Source organism: Apteryx mantelli, chromosome 23, assembly GCF_036417845.1.
Source record: "Apteryx mantelli isolate bAptMan1 chromosome 23, bAptMan1.hap1, whole genome shotgun sequence".
Classification (NCBI taxonomy): Eukaryota; Metazoa; Chordata; class Aves; order Apterygiformes; family Apterygidae; genus Apteryx; species Apteryx mantelli.
Genome location: NC_090000.1, coordinates 4167202 through 4191912, shown reverse-complemented (window position 1 = coordinate 4191912; position 24711 = coordinate 4167202). Strand labels below are relative to the sequence as shown.

General features: G+C 43.8%; 1 protein-coding gene across 7 annotated transcripts; it reads right to left on the bottom strand.

Annotated features, from left to right (window-relative positions):
• Positions 1 to 333: 333 nt before the first annotated feature.
• On the bottom strand, positions 334 to 24711 carry TBCEL (tubulin folding cofactor E like). 7 transcript variants are annotated; one of them, XM_067310280.1, is made up of 10 exons: positions 24684 to 24711; positions 23830 to 23949; positions 23125 to 23236; positions 20576 to 20725; positions 17849 to 17988; positions 14525 to 14706; positions 13170 to 13426; positions 10914 to 11040; positions 10346 to 10465; positions 334 to 4860 (listed from the first exon to the last, which is right to left on the bottom strand). In XM_067310280.1, exons 3-10 carry the CDS (start codon positions 23126 to 23128, stop codon positions 4542 to 4544), a joined length of 1299 nt encoding a protein of 432 aa, XP_067166381.1. In that variant the 5' UTR covers positions 23129 to 23236; positions 23830 to 23949; positions 24684 to 24711; the 3' UTR covers positions 334 to 4541. The 7 variants fall into 7 exon arrangements, with proteins under 7 accessions (XP_067166381.1, XP_067166383.1, XP_067166384.1 ...); XM_067310282.1 differs by lacking the exon at positions 23830 to 23949 and having other exon boundaries at positions 24684 to 24706; XM_067310283.1 differs by lacking the exon at positions 24684 to 24711 and having other exon boundaries at positions 23121 to 23236; positions 23830 to 24284.

Below are 24711 nucleotides of genomic sequence, written 5' to 3'. Positions count from 1 at the left end.
GGCAGCAAGGAACGGAGACAGAGCTCGTGCTTTGCTCCGAGCCTGCAAGCGGACGTTTATCACCACCACTGAAAGACAGAGTCCAGAAGAGGAACAGACACTCGAGCATCGGGACCCCACCATGTAAAGCAAAATGACATGGGTTGGAGACAAAATGCTCTCTTACTATTTCCAAAGCGCTCAGCGCCGCTTTCGACAAGCAGGATCGCTCACAAGGAAGGTGATCGAGCCTTAGCAACTAGGGCAGACGACTGATGTGAATAGCTAGTAAAACAAGAAAATTCTTGGCAGGTTTAACTCTCCCAAAGGTGTGCATAAACGTGTGGGTGAGAAGGAGGGAAAAGTTTTGCTTGAAGAAACAAGAAAGTGCTCACAAAACTCTGGAAACTTTTTTTGTGCAAAAATTTAAATAAGTTTATTGAACTGATCCAAACCGATTACCTAATTGGCCTGAATTCCACCGCTAAGTCTGCAAGCAAACCAAAGGCAAATTGTGGGAAGTATATTCCCCATGAGAGAAACCAGAATAAAAAAAGAGATGGACTTACAGTTTTTCCTTTTTCTTTAAAATTACATATGGATGTATAATTAATAGAGTGCAAGAATAGAACTTCATGTTTAAATTATATTTGAAGTTTCCAGTAACTGCAGAAAAGCAATCACAGAGACAAAGGCCTGAGATGGCGAAAGCCCCTTCTGCCGTCGCTCTGGGGAAGGCGTCCCCTCTAATGCCTAGGCAAAGTGCCGCAATCGGACGACGGCGGCACAGCTGCCAGGAATACATATTTTAGCCTCTGGGATGCTTTCAGCAGATCACTCGCATTTTCAAATCTGTACACGAACAGAACCTAAAGAATCTCATTTACAAGCAAAAACGGCAACTGACAGAGGCAGAGCCGACACGTTGCATTTTTAGGATTACAGACCAGAGGAGGCAAGGGCAAAACAAGACCCCCTCCCCAGAGGCAAGGAGCATGATTAAGCACAGTTCCTCTGAGGTGTCCCAAGCCATCGTTGACTACGCTGCATCATCTACCACCAGTATGTATGCAACTCCCAGTAAAAGCAGTTACAAAACACACCAAGGGAGCAGAGGACAAACAGTCGCCACACTATACATATTCATAACATCGCTGATTAAGCAATCCAGTTGTAACATCTGGTCAAAACACGGATATTCAAGAGGAACACATCCAAAAAGACAACGGCACAGCATCTGATCTCAATACACAGAGCCGTGTGATACTTTGGTATATAGCTGTCACCTAATTCCTTGTGAACCAGGTGCTTTTTCCACTGCGCAAACTGCCTGTGGCAGACTTTATGCATGAACTAGCATGAACAACAAAACGGTTCTTGACAAAAGTCGCGCTCGGATAAAAGGACACAAAAGCTAGAGAAGCTTGCAAGTCTGTATTTTGTCTTCTTCAAAGAACACAACAGAACTAGGGACCTTTTGCTAAAGCGGGTATGTCGACAAATCGAGGACGCAGACCCTTATGACACTGAATAGATTTAAATCAAATTTCCTACTGTCTCAGAGCCCTCTCAGATTCTCACGACCCATGTTCTGCAAAAAAACTATCTTGTTCAGACCCCCTCTCCCCACGACACAGTCCCATATGAAGTGGTAACATTACACAAATACATGACCCTTTTCCAAAAGCTGTTACGCACGAAAAGCGATCCGATTTGGAACATTTTGCTGCGTTTGTGGCGCACCACTCCACCTACTGTCAAAGGTCAAGCGCCTGGATGCAGACACCGCTCTGGGCTTGGGGCATGCCTTTTTCTCCTCGGAAGCCAACCGATATTTTTGGTTTTCGCCCAACGCACGCTCTGCTGGCTGCACAGAAGGTGAACGGCTTTACAACGCTGGCCAGAAACAACCTTCCCCTCACGAAGCGGCAACACTGCAACATTTGTACCATGACTTTTGCAGACCTGGACAGACCAGGGGATCCAGTTTAGATGTTAACACCAAATCTCCAGTGGCTATGCAGCGCGTGTCAACCTGGTACGCCAGAAGGTGTTCTCCTTTTCCGTTTTCAATTTCCCGCCAGGTCTGCCGTAAATCAAACCATTATTTATTTATAGTTCAGAGCCAGCGTGGTGACACTATCATTCTGTGTGCAGACAAGCGTAACTTTTTGCAGGCAAACAAACTTACAAGCACATATTTGGTTCTTCTTTAAAATCCCATTCAATTCTTTAATTGACCTTGTTTATTTCCTTCTCTGAAACCGAGACATTTAATTGTGCTGAAAAAGTTGGTCAATAATTACAGCATCTCATTAATACCAGTTACAATGCCATAAATATACTCACATAGGCAATTACTGCTCTATAGAATTAGATCAGATATTCCTTTGTATCTGCATCAGTCGCTTACCTCTAGCAATCCAGCGACTGATGGATAATGTACTTAAACAGGAGGTCAATGGGAGAAATAGGCTTCTAATATTAAACAACCATATCTTCATAAAACTTTGCTTTATAACAAAATATCTTATTAAACACAACTTTTCCTATGCGTATGTATGTATATATCATACATAAGTGTTGGCTTTAGAGTTCCACTATAAGGCAGCAAATGCCTTTCACTACCCAAATGGAAAATACATCTTCAGTAAAGCTCTAGCTTATAAAAGCATCATCTTATGTTACACGGCTGCCATCTCCCCGTTCTTCTGTGTTAAGGGTACCACAGTCCCACAGCCACGTACTGCAGATTCTCTGTTACAAACGGCAAGTCTTGGTCTGTTTTGTATTGCTCATCTCAGCAGCGCCATGAGATGTACGTTTTTTGGCAGGGGGATGAGGCACAAATAATTAACTTGTCTTATATCTTCCCATTTTTATCATTACCTTAAATGCAGAACCAGTCTCCTCTGAACGGATCCTACATCCTGAACCTGAAGATTATGAGATAATACTTCATACCTCCCCATCCTACCCCACCCCACAATCTAGGTAAAATATGAAGAGAAATACACAACTCCAAGAATATAAAGGAGCTCAGTGACTGGGACAAAAGCATCATGGGAAAGAAAGTGCACGTGGGGATTGAGAACGCTTAAAAATTAAGGTCAGAAGTTCATGTGTAACTAGAGCCCTCATTGCACAGCTTGAAAAACTTTTTATGCAGTTGCTTATAACTAAGTAATTTGAAAAGTCTTCAGCTTGTCAGGGCTACAGAGGAACGAGGCAGGACACAGTAAAGCGAAACGGCTGTCTGATTTACAAGAGATATAAAGGAAGGAGGGTCTCATAGCACAGATAAAGGGAATCTGCTCTGAAGTAGAAAAAAGGGGCTAATTTAAGCAGCAGCACACAATGCCTACAAGGTGCATGAGGGGGGAAGCTGATATAGAGGGTGAAAAACTGCTTTACAATAAATGTGAGTATAGTTGCTCACTTACTGACCTTCTATAAACTGCTCTGAGTCAAAACTTTCCTAGTTCAGACCCTAAGCAGGGACCCCACAGTCAGGGGCTGGGGAAAGTGCTAAATTTCAATTCTGGTGCAACAGCAACATACAAAAACTTCAGCTTTAGACTTACTCTCTCCCAGGAGAGCAATTTTAGCCATTCCACTTTCAGTACAAACTGTCGCAATGCTAAGTGCTTATAACTGGATCTTTTCAGCATTGCAGCGATGTTCCAGTAGCCAAGGTGGGGAATAAATTCTTCAACACAATTCTGTACTCTTACCCTTGAACCCCACCCAATGCAAGGCCCATCCATCGCCTTCCAAAATTTCCTTCAGAACTTACATTGCCAAGTTACCTTTGCCTTCAGATTTTCAGTGTTACAGAATGGGCACAGAAATCAAACTTTTTCATCAAAAAATCAGAGTGGGACAGCACAAATACACATCACAAATTTTGAAAAGAAATCTTCCTTCTAATAGGGTCTCTTTCATTCTCCCATCTGGTTCAGTCTCGCAAACCAATGGAATTAAGGATGCAGAATGCATCAAATACCTGAGCTCTGATTCAAGCTGAACACTGTTTAACATCCTTTCAGTGAACTCAAGCGTGACAAAGTTAAGAGACAGCACCCAGCTAGAAAAGATATTTCAGCTAGCTAAAGCCACAGTCAGATAGCTAGGCAAAAGGGTGCTCTGTTGTATCAAAAAAAAAAAAAACCCAAAAAACAAAAAAAAAACAAAAAAACCCAAACACCCACAAAAAACAGCTCTCTAATTTATGGGCCCTAGCATTCTTTAGCTTGAACAACTGACCATTCATGCCAAATCACGAGTATACCGGAGCATCGATGAAAACATCAAGGTATTGGACACACTGAAACACATGCGCTGAAGTCAATTGCCACTTCAAGGTCACCAGCATTGGATGGTGGGCATGGTTCTCAGATCAGGGCACGCTCTCCGGGCTAAGAAATTACCTGCTATAGAAACGCAACCAAACCTCAACCAACTGGCTGAAATAAAAACCCTGCAAAAACTCCTTAATGCATGTGTGTGGGTGTGTGGGGGTGTGTGTGCACACACGCGTGCACGCACAAGGTCAAAAGAGGCTATTTCATTCTGGGCTCCACATAAAGTTTATCTCCATCCCGAATGCCGTAAGAATGCAGTGCTCGTGAGTTGTATTTCATCTCCTCGGGACCAAAGGGAGTTTCGTGGTCCAAGTAGAAGAGCAACATGTTGCTTGTTGACAATTGCACTACAGTTTTTAATTGTTTCTTTAAGTCTGCCACAGTCTGATCAAGGCGGATCGACATCTCTTCTACCTTATCCTTGAAGTGAACTTCAACTTTCGCGCTGCTCTGTGGCCGAAGATCCACTACTGCCAAAGGTTCCAACTTCCCGTACTTTGTTACCAGCTCGTGATACCTGAAAAATTGAACAGGTCCAGAGTTACAGCGCAGTTCCTCATACAGCCATTGCACTCTTCACAAGACACTTTCTTAATACTACCATTCTGCAGCAGCAATCATCCAAGGATGCTACTAGCTTGCAAAGTTTAAATTAACATCTGGATGGAGAATACAGTGACCAGTTTACAAGAGGTAAGTGCAGATTCCAAAGTGCGATCCATGCAAAGCCCAGAACTATTTGACAAGAACTAAGGCCAGAACCCAGACAGTGCTGAGTGATCCCCGTCCTCTGTTTCAGTGAATGGCTCACATATGGCTCTCCTGGAAACATCTATCAGTTTAACTGACAATTCCTTCAAGGTGAGCAGGAAGGACGAAGCTCCCATGAATAAAGAATATTGCCGTGCTAGAGTTCAAAGCCTGAAGTACACTCCTCTCATCATACAAGTATCCCGCACAGAAACGACCAAAGAAACAACCCATTTGCCACCAAATCTCAAAACACTTCAGGGAGCATTCTTACTGTATTTTGCTCACATTAGACAATGTTCATCCCCGACTCAAGTTAAATGACCTAAACAGACATCCACTAGGAAGAAATCTGGAATGGTACGAGTCCTGTTTTCCGCTCTTCTAGCACGAGGCAACACAGATCACACAATGCTTCCCAAGCACGACACTGGAAAGGAAAAATAGAACCAGAAAGCCCACCCACTCCAGTCACCACGTCTCACACAGTCCCCAAGCTGCACTGCAGGGCAGATATCAAGCTGAGCGGGTGCCAGACTAGGGAGGAGGTATCTCACTGAAGGTAAAGCTATCACCAACCCGAGAGGCTCAGGTCAACTGGTCTCAAAATAGCCTAATGAAGAAAACTCATCAGCAGTGCTCACTACTGGCATTCTACAGTTGTGGAAACAGCTGTGACTGGAGCGGGATCTGGAAGCAAGAGAGGACGCTGTGCTTGCAAGAGTCTAAGTCGGCTGCTAAAACAAAAACACTTCCCTAAGGAGCATCAGGATTAAACATACAATAACACAAATGATACATCCCTCAGCCTAGGTTCCCAGTAACAGTGCCTTAAGTGCCTGACCCAAGTCTCAGGTAATTCTTGGCATTTTTCAGGAGGCTAGCTAGCTTCCAAATGCTACACTTTCATTGAACACAGTGTCACCGAGATCACCTGTGTCAAGGTGAGCAGCCACATATTCTGGAAACCGATATCATATAGTGAAAACCGCACTGCTCTAGTAAAGTCAGTACTGCTCTCTTTGCAAATGCACTGCGCCAGAACCAAAGTGGGACTTTCCACCAACTGCTCACTCGCATCTATTCTAAAATGACATGGGAATTTTACTGGCATAGCTCTAATGGCTCCACCACACGTTCGACAAACTTTCTCCTTAGAGCAAAGTTCACCAAATTTCCTTGACGAGGTCCAGCCCCAGGGAGCCACATGCTGGAACGGAGCCACTCTCCCCCTCCCGCAGCAGATCTCTCTCCCATCAGGAGAGGCAGCATCTCCCCTGCCTGGCTGGGAAAGTGGCAGAAAGTCAACCCAGAACACAATGCAACTGAAACGACAAAGACCAGGAGCTGCAGAGAGGAGGTAACATTTCAGAGGCTCTCCACTGTGTGCCACACAGAAAGCTCTCTTTGTTCCCAATCTGACTCCGAGCTGAATGTGATTGGTGCTGTGTCACCGCCCCTGTCAAGTGATGATGGGATCTGGCAAGACGGATGACCCCAGGGACTCATGCTGAAGGTAGGAATGTTCCTGCAGAACAGCAGGCCCTCTGTCTGCCCGGGAAATGAGGCAAGGACCACGACGCACTAGGATTTCCCTAGCTTCACGGACAAAATAAGCCTTCTCCAGGGTGGAGTGTCCAAATACGGGCTGGTGCCCTGCTCTCACAATCAACAGGGTGACACAATCAGGCTTGTGCAGAAAGCCATTCGTTCTCAGAGGAGACAACGCATTCCCCGTCTTTTACCCACTGGGCTACCGCCGGCGGTAAGAATGAGTGCTAGCCCACATGTCACCGACAGGGAGGATTTCCACGTGGCACAGTTTCCGCTACCTCTGGAAGGACGTGTTCAGCAGCACCAGCCAGCCAGAGTGGGAGAGAGAGCAAACCCGCATCTTGCATGCAGCACCAGCCCCTCAGCCCTCTTTGGGACTTCCCTTAGTCTAACCAATTCTGCAGGCTGCAATCCGGCAACGGCTTTCTCACATGCCGGCTGTAAGTACTGCCACAACTCATGCACCGAGGGAAAGAGCGTGCCACACAGAGCGAGGCAAAGACAGCAAGCCTGCAGACAGCTGGGCTGCAATGACTCCCTGCCTTAACAGCTGTATGCTCACAGCCGCTTCCCTGAAGCACAGCCTACAGATGAAAGCAAACAGTGCAGACAGGGGGAACAGAATAAAGAGAAGGAAAATTTTCAAGTAAGCTGAGAGGGAGAAGTACTGTGAATGTGTTAAGGTTACCCAAATGCAAGCTTTAAACATGCAGAGGGTTGGGGCAACATTGTCTTAAACTTTCTCAAGTCAAGGAAAGGCAGAACAAGCTTTCCAGTCCACTCCTTGCACACTAACCACAATCCGCAAGCAAAGTTAGCAGTCTAAACAACCGGACACCCACCAATCAATAAGGACGAAGGCATACTGCTCATGCAGTTCTGTCGTACCCTGGTAACGGGCACCTCAGAGACTTGCACAATCACCCCTCACAGCCTGATGGACGCTGGCTGCCAGAGAAGATGGTGCTGAAGAACTGAGCCTGGCTAAAAGTGGCTCTGATATTCTGCAGATAAACAATGGACCAGACAAGCAGAGGACTCATTAAAAACCCACAGAAACAAAGACGTCACTCAAGAAGCCAGCCAATATTGGATTGTACGCTCAGTGCTCTTTTCTGGCCCACGTCACCCAGGGAGAGAAACTATTCTGTCCGTTTCACTCCTTTTCCCATCCTTTCAAGCTGTAGTCCATGAAGAGATACAACACAACCGGGGAGGTTTAACACCAGACAGCAGGCTGTTTGTTTATCACACGCTATGCATCTACAGTCTTGGGCGGTGGGGGGAGGGTGCTTGCACTTTTAAGTCTTCCATGCGCAAATATGTCTTATTCCTCCACTTGAGGCAGCACTGCAATGCAGATGCTGTACCCCCAGCAACAACATGTATTTGTCCTGATTAGATTCTAATTACAAACCACCTTCTGAGAGACAGTACCAGACTTGGGAGCAAAGTGGAGGATTAACAGCAAACAAACAAAAATTCACTCTACAAAGGATGTCAAATTTTGGTTCTTATAAGAACTGCTGCATATGAGTCTAGGAAGTGAAATCTGGCCCTTGGCACTAAAAACACCCTCTCAGCCCTCTGCAGCCTCACTGGAAAACATTCTGAAGTGGCACACAACCCCTCCAGAACAGAATAACCCCCTTTAGGAGCTGCACAAGTCTCTTGGAAACACTGCATGGATGAAGGGATTCAAACAAAGAGCCCATTGATTAAGAGGAGGACAGTAACAGTGTTTAAAGGTTAAGGAATCAGCAGAGGAGGTAAATCTCCGGTATCTACTGAAGCAGCATAAAGAGATAGCACGTTCATCAACATATTTCTTTCCCCAGTCCAGCTTTATGATAGGGGTGTGTAAGAGATAATAGCAGTTTATGAAATGGCCAGAATACCCTGAGCTCACACCTGGAAACACAGCTCAGTTGTGCATGGTACTATGCAACTATATGGGCACACATGGCCTGTTCCCAGTGCTTGGGATCTCAATAGTAGCATCCCGTGCATCTGAAGCTACGCTTGGCCATCTTCTTCTCAATAACATATCGCTCCTGTACACACAGGGCACCACAATACCTTGAGATGCAGGTCCAAGGCAACAAGTAGGAAAAAAAAATAATCGGAGTCTGCACACTTCATTATTTAGCTTCTCTCTCACGCCTGAACCATTTTTGAGCTCAGGGTGGCACACTGACTAAAAGGTTACTTGCACCTTAGTTCCCCTCCTACCCTGTAACTAAACACTCTTTCAGCGCCAGGGCCTGCCCTGCCTTCTCCTGGGTAGGGTTTCCAGGTCACCCCAAGCCATATTCACCAAGAGTTGGACTCAGCTGGAGCAACTGGGCTCAGCTGCCCTGCAATTCTTCCTTCTGGAGCCATGAATGCAGGGACATAAAACAGTTTTCTCAGGAATAAAATGTTAATGAAAACAATCCATTTTAGGAACAGCACTATGAGCTCACAGTCCCTGTCCCCCTTTCCCCTTCCTCTCCCCTGCGTTCCCAGGCTGCGTTGCTATCCCTTACAATGTTTGCTTCAATTTTTCTGCTTGAAGGGCTTCTAAAATTACAAGCCAGGACTTGTCCTCAGAAAAAGACACAGAGGGATCACCAGGTGTCTTGTTCTCCTGACTATATTAGTAGCATTCACCTCTGAACTGACCCTTAGCACGCCTTTAACAAATACTATAACCGCTGGACCTGTTTGTATTCATATAAATACCATGGCCTCACTCCCCATTCCAGCCTTCTGAGGCACTTATTGTATTGGCAGGTCAAATACACAACTCTCTAAAAAACAGAGGTAGTTTTACCTATGAGTTAAACTAAAGGAAACACTGACAGGCCAACAAAACACTGATTAGATTCTAATTTCCGTCTTTGTGATCCCTACCAGGCCATACCTTTAACCTTCTCTACCTCAGTTTGTCCTTGAACATGCACACCCCTGCACACATACACTTCTCTTGCCCCCTTCTGTAAAGAAAAGATTATGAAGCTTCACTGTTTGAAAAGTACGTGAGGGCAAATGCATTGTCCTAGTGCAAAACACATGTAAACGCAGTAGCTTGACACTCAATGATCCTTCCTCACCCCATTAAGAAGCAGTAAGTAGATGCTGGCTTAGAGAAGATACTGACTGAACAGCATCTGTCAAAGTTCATTAGTTTACTAAGATTAACAGATCATTGGGCATACATTTTTGGCAAAGAAAAACCATCAGACTTCCGATTTGCAGGTTTTAAAGTGAGGGGACAGCTTCCTAACACCAGGCCCATTCCACATGCCAGATGGTCAAGAAAATTAGATGTCTCGGCCCGGCACCAGAGAGAAAGATCTGTACTGGCTTTTGGGGACTCCCAAGCACAGGTGGATTATGAAACTAGCCACCAGGGAGACCAGGGAGCAATGAAGATCATTAACTGAACAGTCATGTCGCGAAATGGTACTTGACGTGTACACTTTAAGGCTGAATGTGACTCAGAAGCAATTCAGCAAGTCATCAGACAACAATCTCAATATGAACGAGATGAACTAAAACAGAATGAGGAAGACAAGACAGAAGGAAGGCAAAGAATGTTTTTTCTGGAACAGCTAGCCCCAGTTTGCCATGTAACATCATCTCTTCAGTCACCTTTTATTTTGCCTTGCTTCCCTTTTGTGCCTGCTCCGCATTTCAGGACAAAGAATTCATACCTGAATGGGACTTCCTCCTCTGGGAACTCCATGTAATATCGGATGAAGAATCGTTCCGAGTCCTCTCGCTCCCCATCGGCAACGATGCTTCCGTTAAGCTTGACAATAGATGGCAACCTGCTTGTAGACACCGAGAAACACAGTCAGCAAGGACAGAAATGCAGCCAGGGTGATCAGCAAGACGGTCACGGCCAAAAGCTACGTTCCGCAATTCTGTCATCAGGAGAATCATGCCAGGTAGTTTAAGCCTCTGTTCCCTCTCTCAAGAGGGCAAGTTCCATGCAGTTTCTCCAAAGAGATTTAAAACTAAGCATGATCATTTGAGCACACACATGCATCGTATGCACACACATGTATGAGACTCAAAAAATTCTCTGAAAAGTAGAGAATTTAGACCAAACATTTCCACTTCTCCCCTTCTTTCCCACACAGGAAAAACACCAAGTCTTTCTGAGCTGTGAATTCATACAAAACAGTGTCTCATAACAGCCTCTTCCTCTGATTACCCACTCCCAGCCATTCATTGTCATTTAATACATCTGCTGTGCAGAGCAAACAAACAACAGACCTGGCTATTAGCAGCTTCCTGCGCTCCTCAGTGGTGTAGGACTGCAGCAAAGGGATTCCTAGCAATTTGACTTCCTCAAGCTTGGGAAAAGAATTTAGCTTGTCAATGTCTTCCCAGCAATGCAGACCTGCTTGGAAGAAATGACTTGCTTAAATAAACACAGATAATACATAATATATCAAAGAATATCAGACATAGCCAAAGAACATACATGACAGGGCAGCGTCAACTGAAGTTGCTTGGAGAAGTCAACTTATTGCTGGTGAAATACTGCAACAAATCTCCTTCATTTGCTTATAAGAGGTAGCAGCTTAAGTTCTCTCATGTTGTTGTTTAGAAGGATGATCTCTATGGTTGAATAGGGAGCTTAGTTTTTATGTGCCATTCGGTCCTTGGCTGCACTGCTGAATACCAATCAGCATCAGTTAGGATGGCTGCTTCTATAGAGGGATGCTGCCTTAAGCAGTATTAAAGTTACCAGGATGTACGTCATTCTAGAGGTCACTAAATAGCCATCAAATGGCTTTAACTTGCACATGTAACCAACCTGGGTCCAGGCTGAACTCACAATCCAAAGGTAAAACAGTCCCCTAAGCCATCCCACCATTTAATGAAAAGGCTTTAGATCAATTTTATCCCCCTCAAGATCTGACGTGGGATAATAAGGCGAGTAGAGGGGGTAAAATAAAAAAGGGGAGGATCAAGCAACAGTACAACTCTGATCATGTAGTGATACCAACACCAATCGGCTTTGCTTCCTTTTGCTGTGACTGCAGAAAAGTTTAATGTAATCCTTTTCGAATGAATGTTCCAGATGCTTAAACTAACAAAGCAAGTTAGAAAACCATTCTGTCAGAAAAACAATCAGCAGCTTCACCTCTACAGCACAGAAAACAAGAAAAGACAGAAAAATTACCACTTCAAAGACAATTAGAGGTCTTGTTTAAGCTAAGCCTGTCAGGAAACTGTAAGTTCAAGCCCAAACCTTGTGTTGCAATAGCAACGCAGAAGAATAGGCTGTTTTCAGAGCAGAATCAAAATTCCTACAACTAGCATGGCACTGTGAGCAAGGTGGGCCGAGAGAGCTTCCTTCTTCCATAGTAGCCAAAACACCTCTGCCAAGGTGACCTGTAACTAAAGTTTGGGTAACGTTGTCAGCCACAGCCACGCTGACAGACAAATTAAAGAACGTGTGATACAGAAGCAGAACTCTTCCACCTTCTCTCTGCAGTGCTTGCAGTGACACTGCAAGGGGTGACGAGTAACTCTCTGAATCACCCTGGTCTGAAATGGCCAAAAAGTTCTTGTAGCTGGGAGAAAGCTAGATCTGAGAGCCAACTACATCTGAAGAAGACACTGATGTCACCAACAGCATCTGCTCTGACAGAAAAATATACTCATCCTTTCATCCCGCCACCCTGCTACACTTTGAATAAAAACCATTATCTTCAGCTCATCCCTGATCTCCACTAAGCACCTCAGAGACTACACATACAGACTGGCTTTAACAACATGAATTTCACCAAACATAAAACATAGGGAATGAAAGGCAAATGGGATATTTTTGTTCCATCCACTGTCAGACATTTGTTTATCCTTTCCCCAGCCAGGAGGCACCTGGGGGCAGGGAGAGGAAAGAGAGGGAAACTACTAACATAGAAAACCTTTGCCAGTTCATTTTGAATAACTACCAGTCCACATTACTCTGACTCATCAGTTAGACAATGAGTAACTACCAAAAGCAACAAGCAAAGCCAACAGAGATGGGCAAGTTCATTTCCCGCCTGTTTTCCTTTCCTAAAAGAAAAGATTTCACTGTATTCTTCAGGTCATTGCTTTGCTACATCTGTTTGTGTGGCCTTACTTTAGCTCCATTAGGAAACAAGACTTCAACATGATAGGCTTATCCTGACCACATTTATGGACAGCTTCTAGACACGGCTGATAAGCCAGGATAGATTAGGTCAAAGGTAACTGGACATTTTCATCTCCATGAGAGTAACACAGACATCCCACAAGAGTTATTCTCCTGCACAGCACTTCTGCCTTCACTCACCTTCTCTCACACTTTGCAGGAAGCAATGCTGACTGCAGGTAATTTACTGCTAACAGAGATCTAGCAAGCCACCACACCAAGGCATAAGTTTCAAAGTGCAACAAAACAAGCATGTTTTTCACCTACTCAAGAGCAAAGATTTTGATCAACGGCTGTCACGTACACTGAGAACAAAAAGCATATAGCTTCCAGGCTCTCACCTGATTTGTGCAAATTGATGGATCGCAGGTTTGGGAACAGCCTTGCTAGAGAATCTTCTGACTCTTCAATGGTTGTTAGGTTGTTGTTAGCCAGAATAAGTGTGTCCAGTGATGGGAACATAATTCCTAATTTTCGAATTTCAGTCCAGTCCTGAAGATTATTATCAGTTATGTGGAGTAATTTGAGAGACTGACAGCAAACTGGAGAACAAGACACTGTTTCATAGTCATTAAGGCACAGGAAGAGCTCCTCCAAGCTGCACAGGGGAAGAAAGATCGTATTATCATCTCAATATTCCTTCTGCAATGGTTAACATCTTAGGTAGAGGGACTTCCATATGCAATTTTAACACAGCTGTCTGTAAAGGCTCTTATGTGATCTGAAACCTCAATGTAGAGAAGGCCTTTGAACAGTCAAAATGGAGGGTTTCAACCAGGTCTCTACTTCACTCCCATCCACAAGCCTCCTACACAGATGAAAAATACCTCTAAGCATTCCCCTAACCCCCAAAATACTATCGGTATTAGTTATGTAACAGATTGCTCAAAAAAGCATTACACATTTGTGCCCAACAAGCCATTAACCCAACTCCCATAGTCATTTTACCTGTTGTAATAGTCAATGTTCACCATTTAATTTAAAAAGGCATTTGCATACAACACAGACAACCCTTTTTATCCATATTACTGGTTCAGCCAAAGACTCCCATTAACTAGAGAACAGGTCCTGGTAAGTTTTCAGACCACTAAACTGGCTTCCCTAATCCCTGTTAAGCGTGCATTTGCCAAGTGGGATATACCACTGTAATCTTCTCTGCTTACAAAGTGGTATAAAGAGAAATCTGGCATCAAACTGAAGCCACCGAGGAAGTTGAAGTTTAGGGAAGCAGAATGCCACTGCCAAGGTGGACTGTGGCCAAGCCACAGAAATCAACAAATTCTCACAAAAAAGCATGATGAAATATTACTTGACAAGTGGCCAGACCCTCAAATTTACATCCCTTTCAAGAGTTATTATTACAGGTGTGCAGCACGCCATTCATTTGGCAGTGACTCAGAGGAATGCATGTCACCTCCTGAATTGTCAGGATCATTATCCATCTCTCTCAGCACTAGTGTTTAGATGTGAAAGAGGGGCCTCTGGCTTTGCAGAGCCAAACAAGTTGAACTTTAAAGACAATGTGAAACACTCAACTGGCCAGTTTCCAAGCTCCCAAAGAAAAAATCCCCTTTTCCTCTACTGATCACGTTCGCTTCCTCACCCCTCTTACTCATTCCCACCACAGGATTTGATAAGACAGCCTTAACGTACATGCAGTGAGCACTCCTTTCTGTGCCAAACTCCCCATGCTTACTCTGGTAATTCCTGCAGGATTGTGTGGACCGTTTCCCAGGAGGCTTTGCTGTTGTTGAGTACAAGTTTGCGAACACCAGCAAAAGACCCAGCACACCTTCTCTCTAAAACGGACAAACTGAGAGGATTGGAACTCAAGTTTAGAAACTCCAAGTGGGGAACGTTGGACACGATTTTACTGACCTAGGTGGGGAGGGAAAAAACAGAGAAAGAAAGAAATGCATATCAAGCAGTAATCGGACCTCATGCAATAATATCGCATCTCCTAAAAGGGGGGCCCTTCAGAATGACCATGAGACAAGGAAATTACACGGGGGTAAAAAAAGACTTCTTGATAACTATCTGTAATTCATACTCCAGGTATTCAACGATCTAGATTGATTGGTTAATTGCTCATTCACCTCAACAGTTCATTTAATTACACTCTCAGAGCAGCTTGATAAGAGAAAGCAGGTCACTTGGGAGAGGTCATAAAACCCACCTGAACACAAAGCTTAAGACATAGCACATTAAAGGAGTTAGTATCTTAGAAAACAGCTGTAGCCCTCTTTTGGCAGGGAGGCAATTGGTATGTCCCTTGAGTTTACAGCTGTCACACTGATCGCTTGCTCAGCTTTCTACTGCTCTCCACTAGTCAGAGACCACCCTGTTTTGCCCAATGTAAAAGACAGAAGCCCCCTGTACACATACAGTGAATTCCTTACTAGATTCCATTATTCTGAAAACAGCAGCTTTCTTACAATCAGTCCAAATGTTCAGACAACTGTGCTTGGGGCTACTTTCTCTTTTTGTGTGTACTAAATGTGTACCTGAGGGCAAATCAACAGAGAAGTACAGAAGAAAGATCAACAAATAGAAAGGAAAGCCAGATACAGACAGTGTGCACCTCTGCAGTATGGATACATAGTGGATCGTGTGATTGGTACTGATCTCAATGTCGTATATATGCAGAAAAATACTGGAACAGGTTAATAAATGATCAATTTGTAGGCACCTAAAAGAAGATTAAGTGAGAAGAACAGCCAGCCAATATCAATTTGTAAAGAACACATCCCATCAATCTGATTTTCCTCCTCAACTGGATAACTGATTCAGTGAGAAGTATTAGATATAATGGGACGACAGCTTCCGACATGACCTGCAAACCAGTCTCACAGGCAAACTGGGGGGTTACAGTCTCTGGGAAATTATTATGAAGTTAAGAGTTCAAAATGAGACTAGCAGACAAACCAAGGAGGTGTTTCAGCAGAGTACTACTTGTTACGTTTTTAATGACCAGAATAATCACATACTACGTGTTTTCTTAATATGTGGGTGATTCTAAGGTGGGAAGGGCTGCCATCACACTGGGGTACAAGACTAGAATCCAAAGTGAAGCCATGTGGAACATGTAAGATAAAGTTCGGTTCAGAAAAGGTCAAAGTATGAACATCTGGGAAAAAAGAAGTTCATCCAGAAAACAGTTACAAGTCAGAAACAACTGGCTAAAGAGCTCCATTCTGCAAGGCAATTGGGATGAGAGGAGATAAGGCAGACCACGAAATACACAAGTCAGCAGTGGGGCCTCATTGCAAAAGTCTCGTGGGGAGGTTTAACTGAAGTGTCACACACATGACACTGGAGGTTATTATCCAGCTGCATTTTGCGCTAATGAAGCCTCAGCTTAGGTGACGTCATGTTTTGGGCACTAAGCTTTAGGAATGAACTAGACAAACTGGAAGGACAACAAAGCAACAAAAACAGTAAGGGGTCTAGAAAACATAGCCTAAAATGAATGATTGGAAGAACTGGATGGATTTTTTCAGTATTATACAAAAAGAGGAACAGAAGGAGACATTGAAGTTCTTCACAGGATAAAAAGCTGTAATAAGGGGACGGTAAGGAATGGTCCTCCACACCTACTGTGGATAGGGCAGGATGTAACTAACTTAATTTGGAGCATGGAAGACTTCAGGTAGATAGTTCAGACTACAAAGTTAGCTAAGCATGGGAACAGGCTACCTAGGGATTTGAAATCTCCATCACTGGCAGTTTTGAAGAGCCAGTTAGGTATCTGTGGGGGAAGGGCTACAAAAATTCAATCCTGTCTCGGAGGAAGGGGTCAAAGCACACGAAAGCCTTTCATTTCCCAGTTTACTGCAGTTCATGCATAAGCCAGCAAATTGAGCCTAAACAGTGCACCAGAATGAACGAATAGCAGGGTATGAGGCACACAGTGTGGAGTCACAGGCGGACGTGCATCTCTCTCAACTGATTAAGGACCTTAATATGCTAACAGCCACGAAGCTAGCCCAACCAAGATTAAGCAGTAGAACAGTGAGCAGGAATACAGCAACTGATCACTGCGGGAGGGGGCTTTTAGGGGTCAGAATAAACCAAGTCAGGAGGTACCATCCCAGTTCTAAGCAGATATGCCTTCAGTACAAGACCATCTTCCCTGACTCTAATCTCAGCAGACAACACTGAGTTCTCATTCCCACCCACAGAGATAATACCTTTTAGGCTAACACAGACGTGGGCAGGACAGGGAGAGACCCATCCCGCCTCTGACTTGGCAACATCTGTGCCAGAGTTGGAACGTTTACACAAATCTGCATTCACTAGCGTTTAAAGACACAGGAGCTTGATAGGATAGAAACTCATGATAATTTTTAGGTAACAGGTCCCGTTCTTTTTCACATATTTCTAACAATCAACACTGTCATAAAAGCAGAGCATATGCCAGTGAAGAACAACACCACTTGAACGCATTGTGATTATTTTACTGGTATTACATTGCATTTACCCAGCGTATTTCAGTCAAGCACTTCAAAGCATTTTACAATAGCATTTACCATTAATTAATGAGGCCTCAAAATGTCCTATGAGGCAGATGTTATTAAACCTGTTCTGCAGGTGGGGAAACTAAAGCAGAGAAAGAAAAAGTACCTTGCCCAGTGTCACAGAATCAGTGGCAGAGCTGGAATCAAGTCCCATTCCTCAGACCTCCTGATTCCTACTCTGTTAACAAGCCGCACTGCTCATTAACCTCTTGACGTTTGAAAGGACAGTTCCAGCGCTTTGCATGATAGAAAATACATTTGTCACCTATAGGCCAAGACCATAAGTCACTAGGAAAATGGAGTCAGGTGCTCAAATGGATTATATTCATCAAGTTTATCGCTCTATGGTTGTCAAAGTAAATAACTATCAACTTCAAAGATAAGAAAGAACCCACAAAAAAATGGAAACGTATCTCCTTAAACGAGCATAACACTCTTATAACCTGCAATGCATTCACAGTCATAGTAGCAGCCATCAAAGCTGTTCAGAAAGCCTTTTTTACCTCATGCCAATCTTCCAGTTTATTGTCAGAAAGATCTAGCTCAGACACATGAGCACAGAAGGCAGCAATTTCATTCTCATCCCCTGCACAGGTTATGCCACAGCTGTTCAATACTAGCACGCTTGGAAGGTTGAGGCGATCTGAAACAGGGGAAAAAAAGATGCCCTCCAGTCAGCATTGCATTCCTTAGTTACAGAAGATTACCCCTTGGTCTCAACAAGCACAAAGAAGATAAGCCTGAAATCCAACAAAAGAAAAGGATCCAATGGTAATTACCACAATTTATACATATTCTAGAGATATCCAGAGAGAAATGTATTTTACAACAAGTGTCTGATATAAATCAGGAAGTCTTCTTTCCTCTAAATGTGAAGTATCATTCTGTATCAATGCTCATTTACTATATGCAGTTCTTTCCACAACCCAGCAAGGACAGGCCAGACACTTGTGGTTTATAGTCCGTGTCGTATCAGTGCTTGCCAGAACTTAGGCTCTTTCCCAGGCATCTGCTACTGGAGATAGGATATGGTTCTACCTGCACTGTTAGTTGTACTGAGTCAGACTCCCTTATCCTCTCGTATTTAGCTCACTTTGGTTAGGAACAGCACGGCAATATTTAAACATTTCTTTTCTGAGCTTTTCCTTTTCAACAAAATAGGATGTTTAATGCTCTTATGATCTGGGAAAGCTTAGTTGTTTGCTCTGCTTTTTATGCTTCTGCTTAAATTTTGCTCTAGTCCCTTCTCATGCAGGTAAACATTCTTGCAGCTATTTCACAGGCAAGGACTTAGATCACAGTCACAGCCTGATTTGCTAATGCATAACCAAGACAAAGTAAATGGCTATGGATTTGTAACAGAAAACCATTTCAACACAAGAAGTTCATGTTTAGACAAAGCATGCCATCAATCTTACAGTCTGTCAAATAGAATACAGCTCTCATTCACCTCTGTTGAGTACCAAAACCCACTAAAATTTAACAACAAGCTTCCTCCTAAAAAGCTAGTACTTTTTCTCTCTCTTTAGTACTTGACAATTGTATGACTAGAAAGGTATTGTAACAGCAGACAATTACCAGAGTAATTTGAGTTTCAAGTTCATTAACATTAGGTTTCTTTAAAGGACAGTGATGTACTTCAGAAATTATTCATGAGGTACTTGTAAGTCATGTTTAAATCGCATTTTAAGACTTATAAACAAGGGCTCTCTTCTCAGGTAAGCGTGCGCTCACACACAGAGGAAAGGGAGTTGACTGAATATTCCATTAAGACGATTTTCTGTTCCTGTTAATGTTGAGCGACAGGCAGTACATTTTATCCTCAACTGAACTTGGGCATTTTTTTCTCCTCTGTCAAACTCAGTTACTGTAAATTCATCCAGCTAACATCCATAGCTATTTTTCCCTTTTGGGGCTGGTTATGACATAAATTGACCCGATAGAAATTTAAACTATAGTTACAACTCAAGATAGTCAAAAGGTTATACAAAGAAGTGGTGGTTCTGGTGGGATAAATGTGAATCTCAGAATCATCTGAATAAACAGAGAATCAAAAGCTAACACCAGAGCTTGAGGGAAGACTAAAGGGTGTCAGACTGATCCATTTAAAAAGCTGGAAACAGCGACATGGATTTTGCATTGAAAAAGGCTGAAGGACACACATGAACAGCAGAGCGCTTCAGACACACATCTGTCTGAAACTCCCTCAAGGCAGCATGGGCAGAAGCAAGGGAGAAAGGGCCATTTCTCCACAATGTCAGTATAAGCTCGCCCAGAGATCATTCAGTGCCTTGAGAAGTGAGCTAAAGTACACCACAGACTCGAGCCGCTTGTCGCAAAAGAAGCCTATTTAGACATTAAATGACTCATTGCTTGGCTTGATGAATGGCCCCATCGAGTGCACCCTTGACTCCCTCTGAACCTGTAGGCATTAACATAAGTTGATAGCATTGCATAATACCGTTGGCATACGGAGCTACCTAGACTTTGAATCAAGTTTTGTGCGTTCATTAAGCCACCTCTGCAAAAATACATGTTGTTACAGCTACTAGTAAAATAGTTAGTGTCTCTAGTCTGAGGAAAATAAACCGCAGGACTGCTGAGTCCTTAAAAAATCAGCTTTGTACACTGCCTTTTCCCATCTTTCTTCGACAGGATTCTGTTATGCTAGCAATGAAGGGGATAGGAAAACTTACTTGGATTTTACAGTAACCAGTTCAGTCACTGAATCAACTTTCCCTCTTTGTTAGATGCCAGTCTCTCGACTCTTTCTTCTCCCAACAATTTTTACATTTCATTTTATTTGCAAGCAATGTTAATTAAACCCTTAATACTTGAAACAGGCAATCATCTGCATCTAAGAGAAGAAGAAAATAAATGCAAAGTAGGCTTCCCATGGTTAAGAAGGAAGGTCAGGAGATGAGTCAGAAGGACCAGAATTCAGGAGATACTTGACCCCAGCAACTTGAACCCTGTTCTATAACCCTACATAATTTTGGGCTGCTGCTGTTGTGAGCAATGCTGTCCGACTACATGGAGCCTGGCAACGATTAGAGCATGCTAATTTGACCAAGATACACAACTGAATAGTAAGAAATACATATTAATACAAGTACGATGGTTCTCTTTGAAGCAAATAAGGGGGATTCTTCCTTCAAGACGAGCAAGAACAACAGAGGAACTGATCCCACACAAAACCCCACATAGGCTCAGAAAGACAGGAACCCTACCTTTCATAGGTGAACCCTGGGGAGTTGCTGGGACGTGAACTCCCATACCAGGACCACGACGATACGGGAAATTCTCGGGGCTGTATTTCTCACAAAGAACTTGCATGAAACTCCTTCCACTGGGCTGGTCCATGCTCCCTTCTTGGACTTCTAATTCATACAGAAAACATCAGAGGACATAAACAGTCAGCTACTAACGATCATCTCCAGTAGTGGTCTTTAGAAACACAGGACAAGAAGTGACCAGCTGGGTCACGGGTTTCATTTCTTCTGAACTGCGGATTAGTCTACTAGGTTATATTTCAAATTTAATCTTCAAGTAACACATTACATGAAAAAAAACAGGGCTCAAGATACACAAGCCCATTCAATCATACCATTACAGTCCAAGTACAAGACCTCCTGACCCCACACGCTCTTCCAGAACTGCCCAGTTCCCAATACTCCCCAGGCTGTAAGAGAGTGTTTATTTGCCTTACAAGTGGACTATGAGATTTTCATATGTATTCTCAAAGACATTTATAGGGTTGCAAGGAGGGCAGAGAAGGAAGAGTTGTTTAAGAGTGAGAAATTGCTTGAAAGTGTGTTCGCATCCTGACACTTCCCTTTTTTCTAGCTCAGGACTTTCAGTCAAGATGGGCTTTGGGGATTCTAATTGCTGTGCTCGGTGTGCTGAAGTTACGTCTAGGACTTTAAACTCCGACGCAAAACGACTCTTCTGTTGGCTGGGGACAATAACATTTATCCACTGTCATTTGCTTTGACAGATTATGATGCACTTTGATTGCATACATGTGATAGAGATACCAGCATTTCAGCTAGATAGACAAAATAAAAGTAATGGCTTTAGCCATACCTTCTTGTGTTTCAAAAAAAAAAAAAAAAAGGCCTAACTGTTTATGAAGAAACACTATGCAAAATAGGACACGCTTTGTTTTTTTTTAAATCACCCCAATGCAATAAATAGCCTGGAGCTCAACAGCCTCTGCTGACAAGGCCTCCATCAGTTGGCCCACAGGGTGTCATGGAAGTACTCGAGTTTGATATTAAGCTCACTAAGGTATCTCAGGGCTCTCATCTTCACTAACAACAGCGCCTCATTCAAAGCAAGTTTTAGCCTGAAAAGCAGTATCATCATTTCTCCTCTGATATTTGCAAAGAACTACAATTCTTCCACCCTGCTTGCAAACCTGGGCTTCTAATTAGAATACAACTGCTGGGTCATGAAACAGTCTCAAGCACATCTGAACACATCATTTAGCCAGTCTAAAAAGAAAGTTTTGCCATTTCAATTTTGCAGCTGTTTAATGTATCTTGAAGATAAACATGCCCTTCGTATCTATATGTCACAGAAAGGAACAGCACAGGAAAAAGGACTTGGTATATTGCGGGCTGCTGACGTTTCTTGTAAGATATCAAATGTCAGCTGGAAGTTACTTGGCACAAAGATACCATGGTGGTCGCTATTCTGTTGTACCCGAGGTGAAAGTAAATTTACCTGTCCTACTTTCCTTCGCACACTCTGAACTTCACGTTTTATGTTATTCCAGATAAAAGGGGGTCACGTTCGATACGTGCATAGAGTCAAGGGAGCCATATTATTTGCAGGCTGAATAGAGCCCTTGCGCTCCCAAGCAGGGCCTGCCACTTATCTTGGGCACAGAGGAGAAATCCACATCTGTCAGTTCTAACTCCACAAGGAACAAATTTGCAGGAAAAAAATGCAGATTTCGTAGAGCATATAATTAGTCACGGAGCAGCATTTTCATAAATTACTGTATAATTACATTTTTAATATACCAGCAAAACTCAACTCATGTACGCATTCTGCACACAAATCGGCAACTCCAGGACTTCTACGGGAAATCTGTACTTCGAGTTAATGAGGGGACCACACTTATTTTGAAATGATGCTGCTAGCCAACACAGAATTAAAAATTCTCTCTGCTGCCAAGAACTTTCCTTTAGATTTGTTAAAGGTAAGGACAGATATAAATTCCTGAACAAAAAATAGAAGTAAGATTCAGTTTCCCTTTGCTGAGAATCAACTGTTTAACAAGCTCTACTTTGCTCATTCATGAATAGACTACCTAAAAAACCCTCTCTCACAATGGAATTTGGTATAATAAGGAGCAAATTGACTGAAGCCTGTTAAATTTTTTATATATTATACAGATAATACATCACAAATACGGACCTAAAGGATTTGTCTTACTAAAAAAAAAAGAAATACCCCAACCAACAAACCCTTTTTTAACCACACATCAACTAATGGTCCAATTCATACCGCAGAGTTAACTTCACGTCAGTATCCTAGCATGTGGTTAGAATCTAAAAGCAAGTCCTCAAAGAAAAGTATGTGTTAGAAAGAAGACATTTAATTTTATGATAAAGCATTCAGCATGTGAGAAGAATGATTTGTCTGGACAGCCAAGGCCTTACGTTGAAAAGCCCTCAAACTAAAAGTGGATTAGAGCTCAGTATTATAAGAGAGAGAGATACTGGTTTCTAGATGGACATTAAGACATCCTGCTCTGGAACTCACCCACCCATAAAGCTTTCTGTCCTTTACTCTGCTTTTCAGTCAACTCCGCTCCTGTTCATCCACTGAGGTAACATCAAGTGGGAAATTCCAAATGAGGAAGTCACCTCAACATAACACTAGAGGAAAAAAAAACACCAAAAAATTCACATGTTCTCCTGAAAAATGAAAGTATTCCAGAACTGAAAACAAAACCTCAAAACTAACACTATTTATGTTCATCAACTTTCCATCACAAACATTTTCTTTTTAAGATTTACTTTAGCAAAGCAATGTCACTGCCAGATGACAACAGTGTTGGGGGGGGGGTGTCCAATTACCTTTCTCACCTCCCTTCTCATCAGATTTAACATGAAGTATAATAATCTGTCAGGTACATAGCTTCTGTAAATTACTGCGTTACTTAATAACAAGGGCTAACAAACATTCAAAGAAAGCCATGAGGCACTTCAAATGAATGTCATCTGCACAAGGGCAGGATACGATAATTAGCAGGGTGCGCATTTCTCAGCGGTTTTCTACTGGTGGTTCAAGGAACAAGTCGTATCCTAAAATAACTTTGGGGTTTTCTAAATAACACAATGGATTCCAAAAGGTGTGCTCAGATTTCAGAAGATGTTGACAAAAATTCTTTGCGTTTAAACATCTTGCTGAAGGGCTGTGGCCCCGATGACATACAACACGCTAAGTGTCCGCGAAGAAAGGTGTGAACCTGACTTGAGATCCAAGGGAAACCAATCTGGCTGCTTCAGAGGATGAGGGAAGTGCAAGAAGGACAAAGGCCAAACCAAACAAGAATAACAGGAAAATATTTCTATTTCAGTGCTATAAGCTGAAAAAAAGAAAAAAAGAAGAGACCTGTCAGAAGAATTACATCACTAACGATGCTCTAATGAACTCCAATGCCATCTGAATGCCTTCAGAGCGGATTCTGGCCGGTCACACACCTAACGCATTTTGACGTGTTCATATATGTGAAAAAGTAAGGCAAGGATAAGACAATACACACATTTGATAGAAGGTGGCGTGTCCTTCTGTGACAAGATTCGGAGAAATTACTTGTGAGGAGATCCTTGGATAGGGATGGATGAGAACCAGCAGGATAGGGGGACACGTGCTTCGAGCCACCGCGGCAAGCTGCCCCGGGCCACGAAACGGTGCCAGAGACGCCACCAGAGCAAGCCCGGCTGCTCGCTCGCTCGCTCGCCCGCCCGCCCCAGGCCCCCGTTTCCGGCAGCAGGCGACGCCAGGGCGCGGGCAAGCGCACGAGGGGGCCTCCGGGAGCGACCCGGGCAACTGCGCCGGCCCCTCGGGGCTGCCGGGGACGCGACCCGAGCGCAGGGGGCGGCCGCCGCCTCCTGCCCCGCGCGGCCCGCTCCGCCTCGGGCATCCCCGTGAGTCCCCCCGGCCCGGCGCCCCCCACCGCCTCCCCGCGCCCCGCAGCGGGCAGGGCCCGGGCGGAGCCGCAGCGCTGCCCCCCGCCCCGCTCCGCCCCGCCCCGCCGCGGGGGGGGCCCGGCCTCCTCCCCCCCCTCCCCCCCGCCCGGCGCAGCGCGGCCCCGCTCACCCAGGCCCGCCGGCCGCGTCCCGCATTG

Excerpts from the sequence above, each read along its gene's own strand:
- TBCEL (XM_067310280.1), bottom strand. Across the intron at positions 17,989-20,575 it reads CCAGGGTTCACCTATGAAAG|ATCGCCTCAACCTTCCAAGC; the intron begins GTAGGGTTCCTG and ends CCCCTGTTTCAG. Across the intron at positions 11,041-13,169 it reads CATCAATTTGCACAAATCAG|GTCTGCATTGCTGGGAAGAC; the intron begins GTGAGAGCCTGG and ends TCTTCCAAGCAG.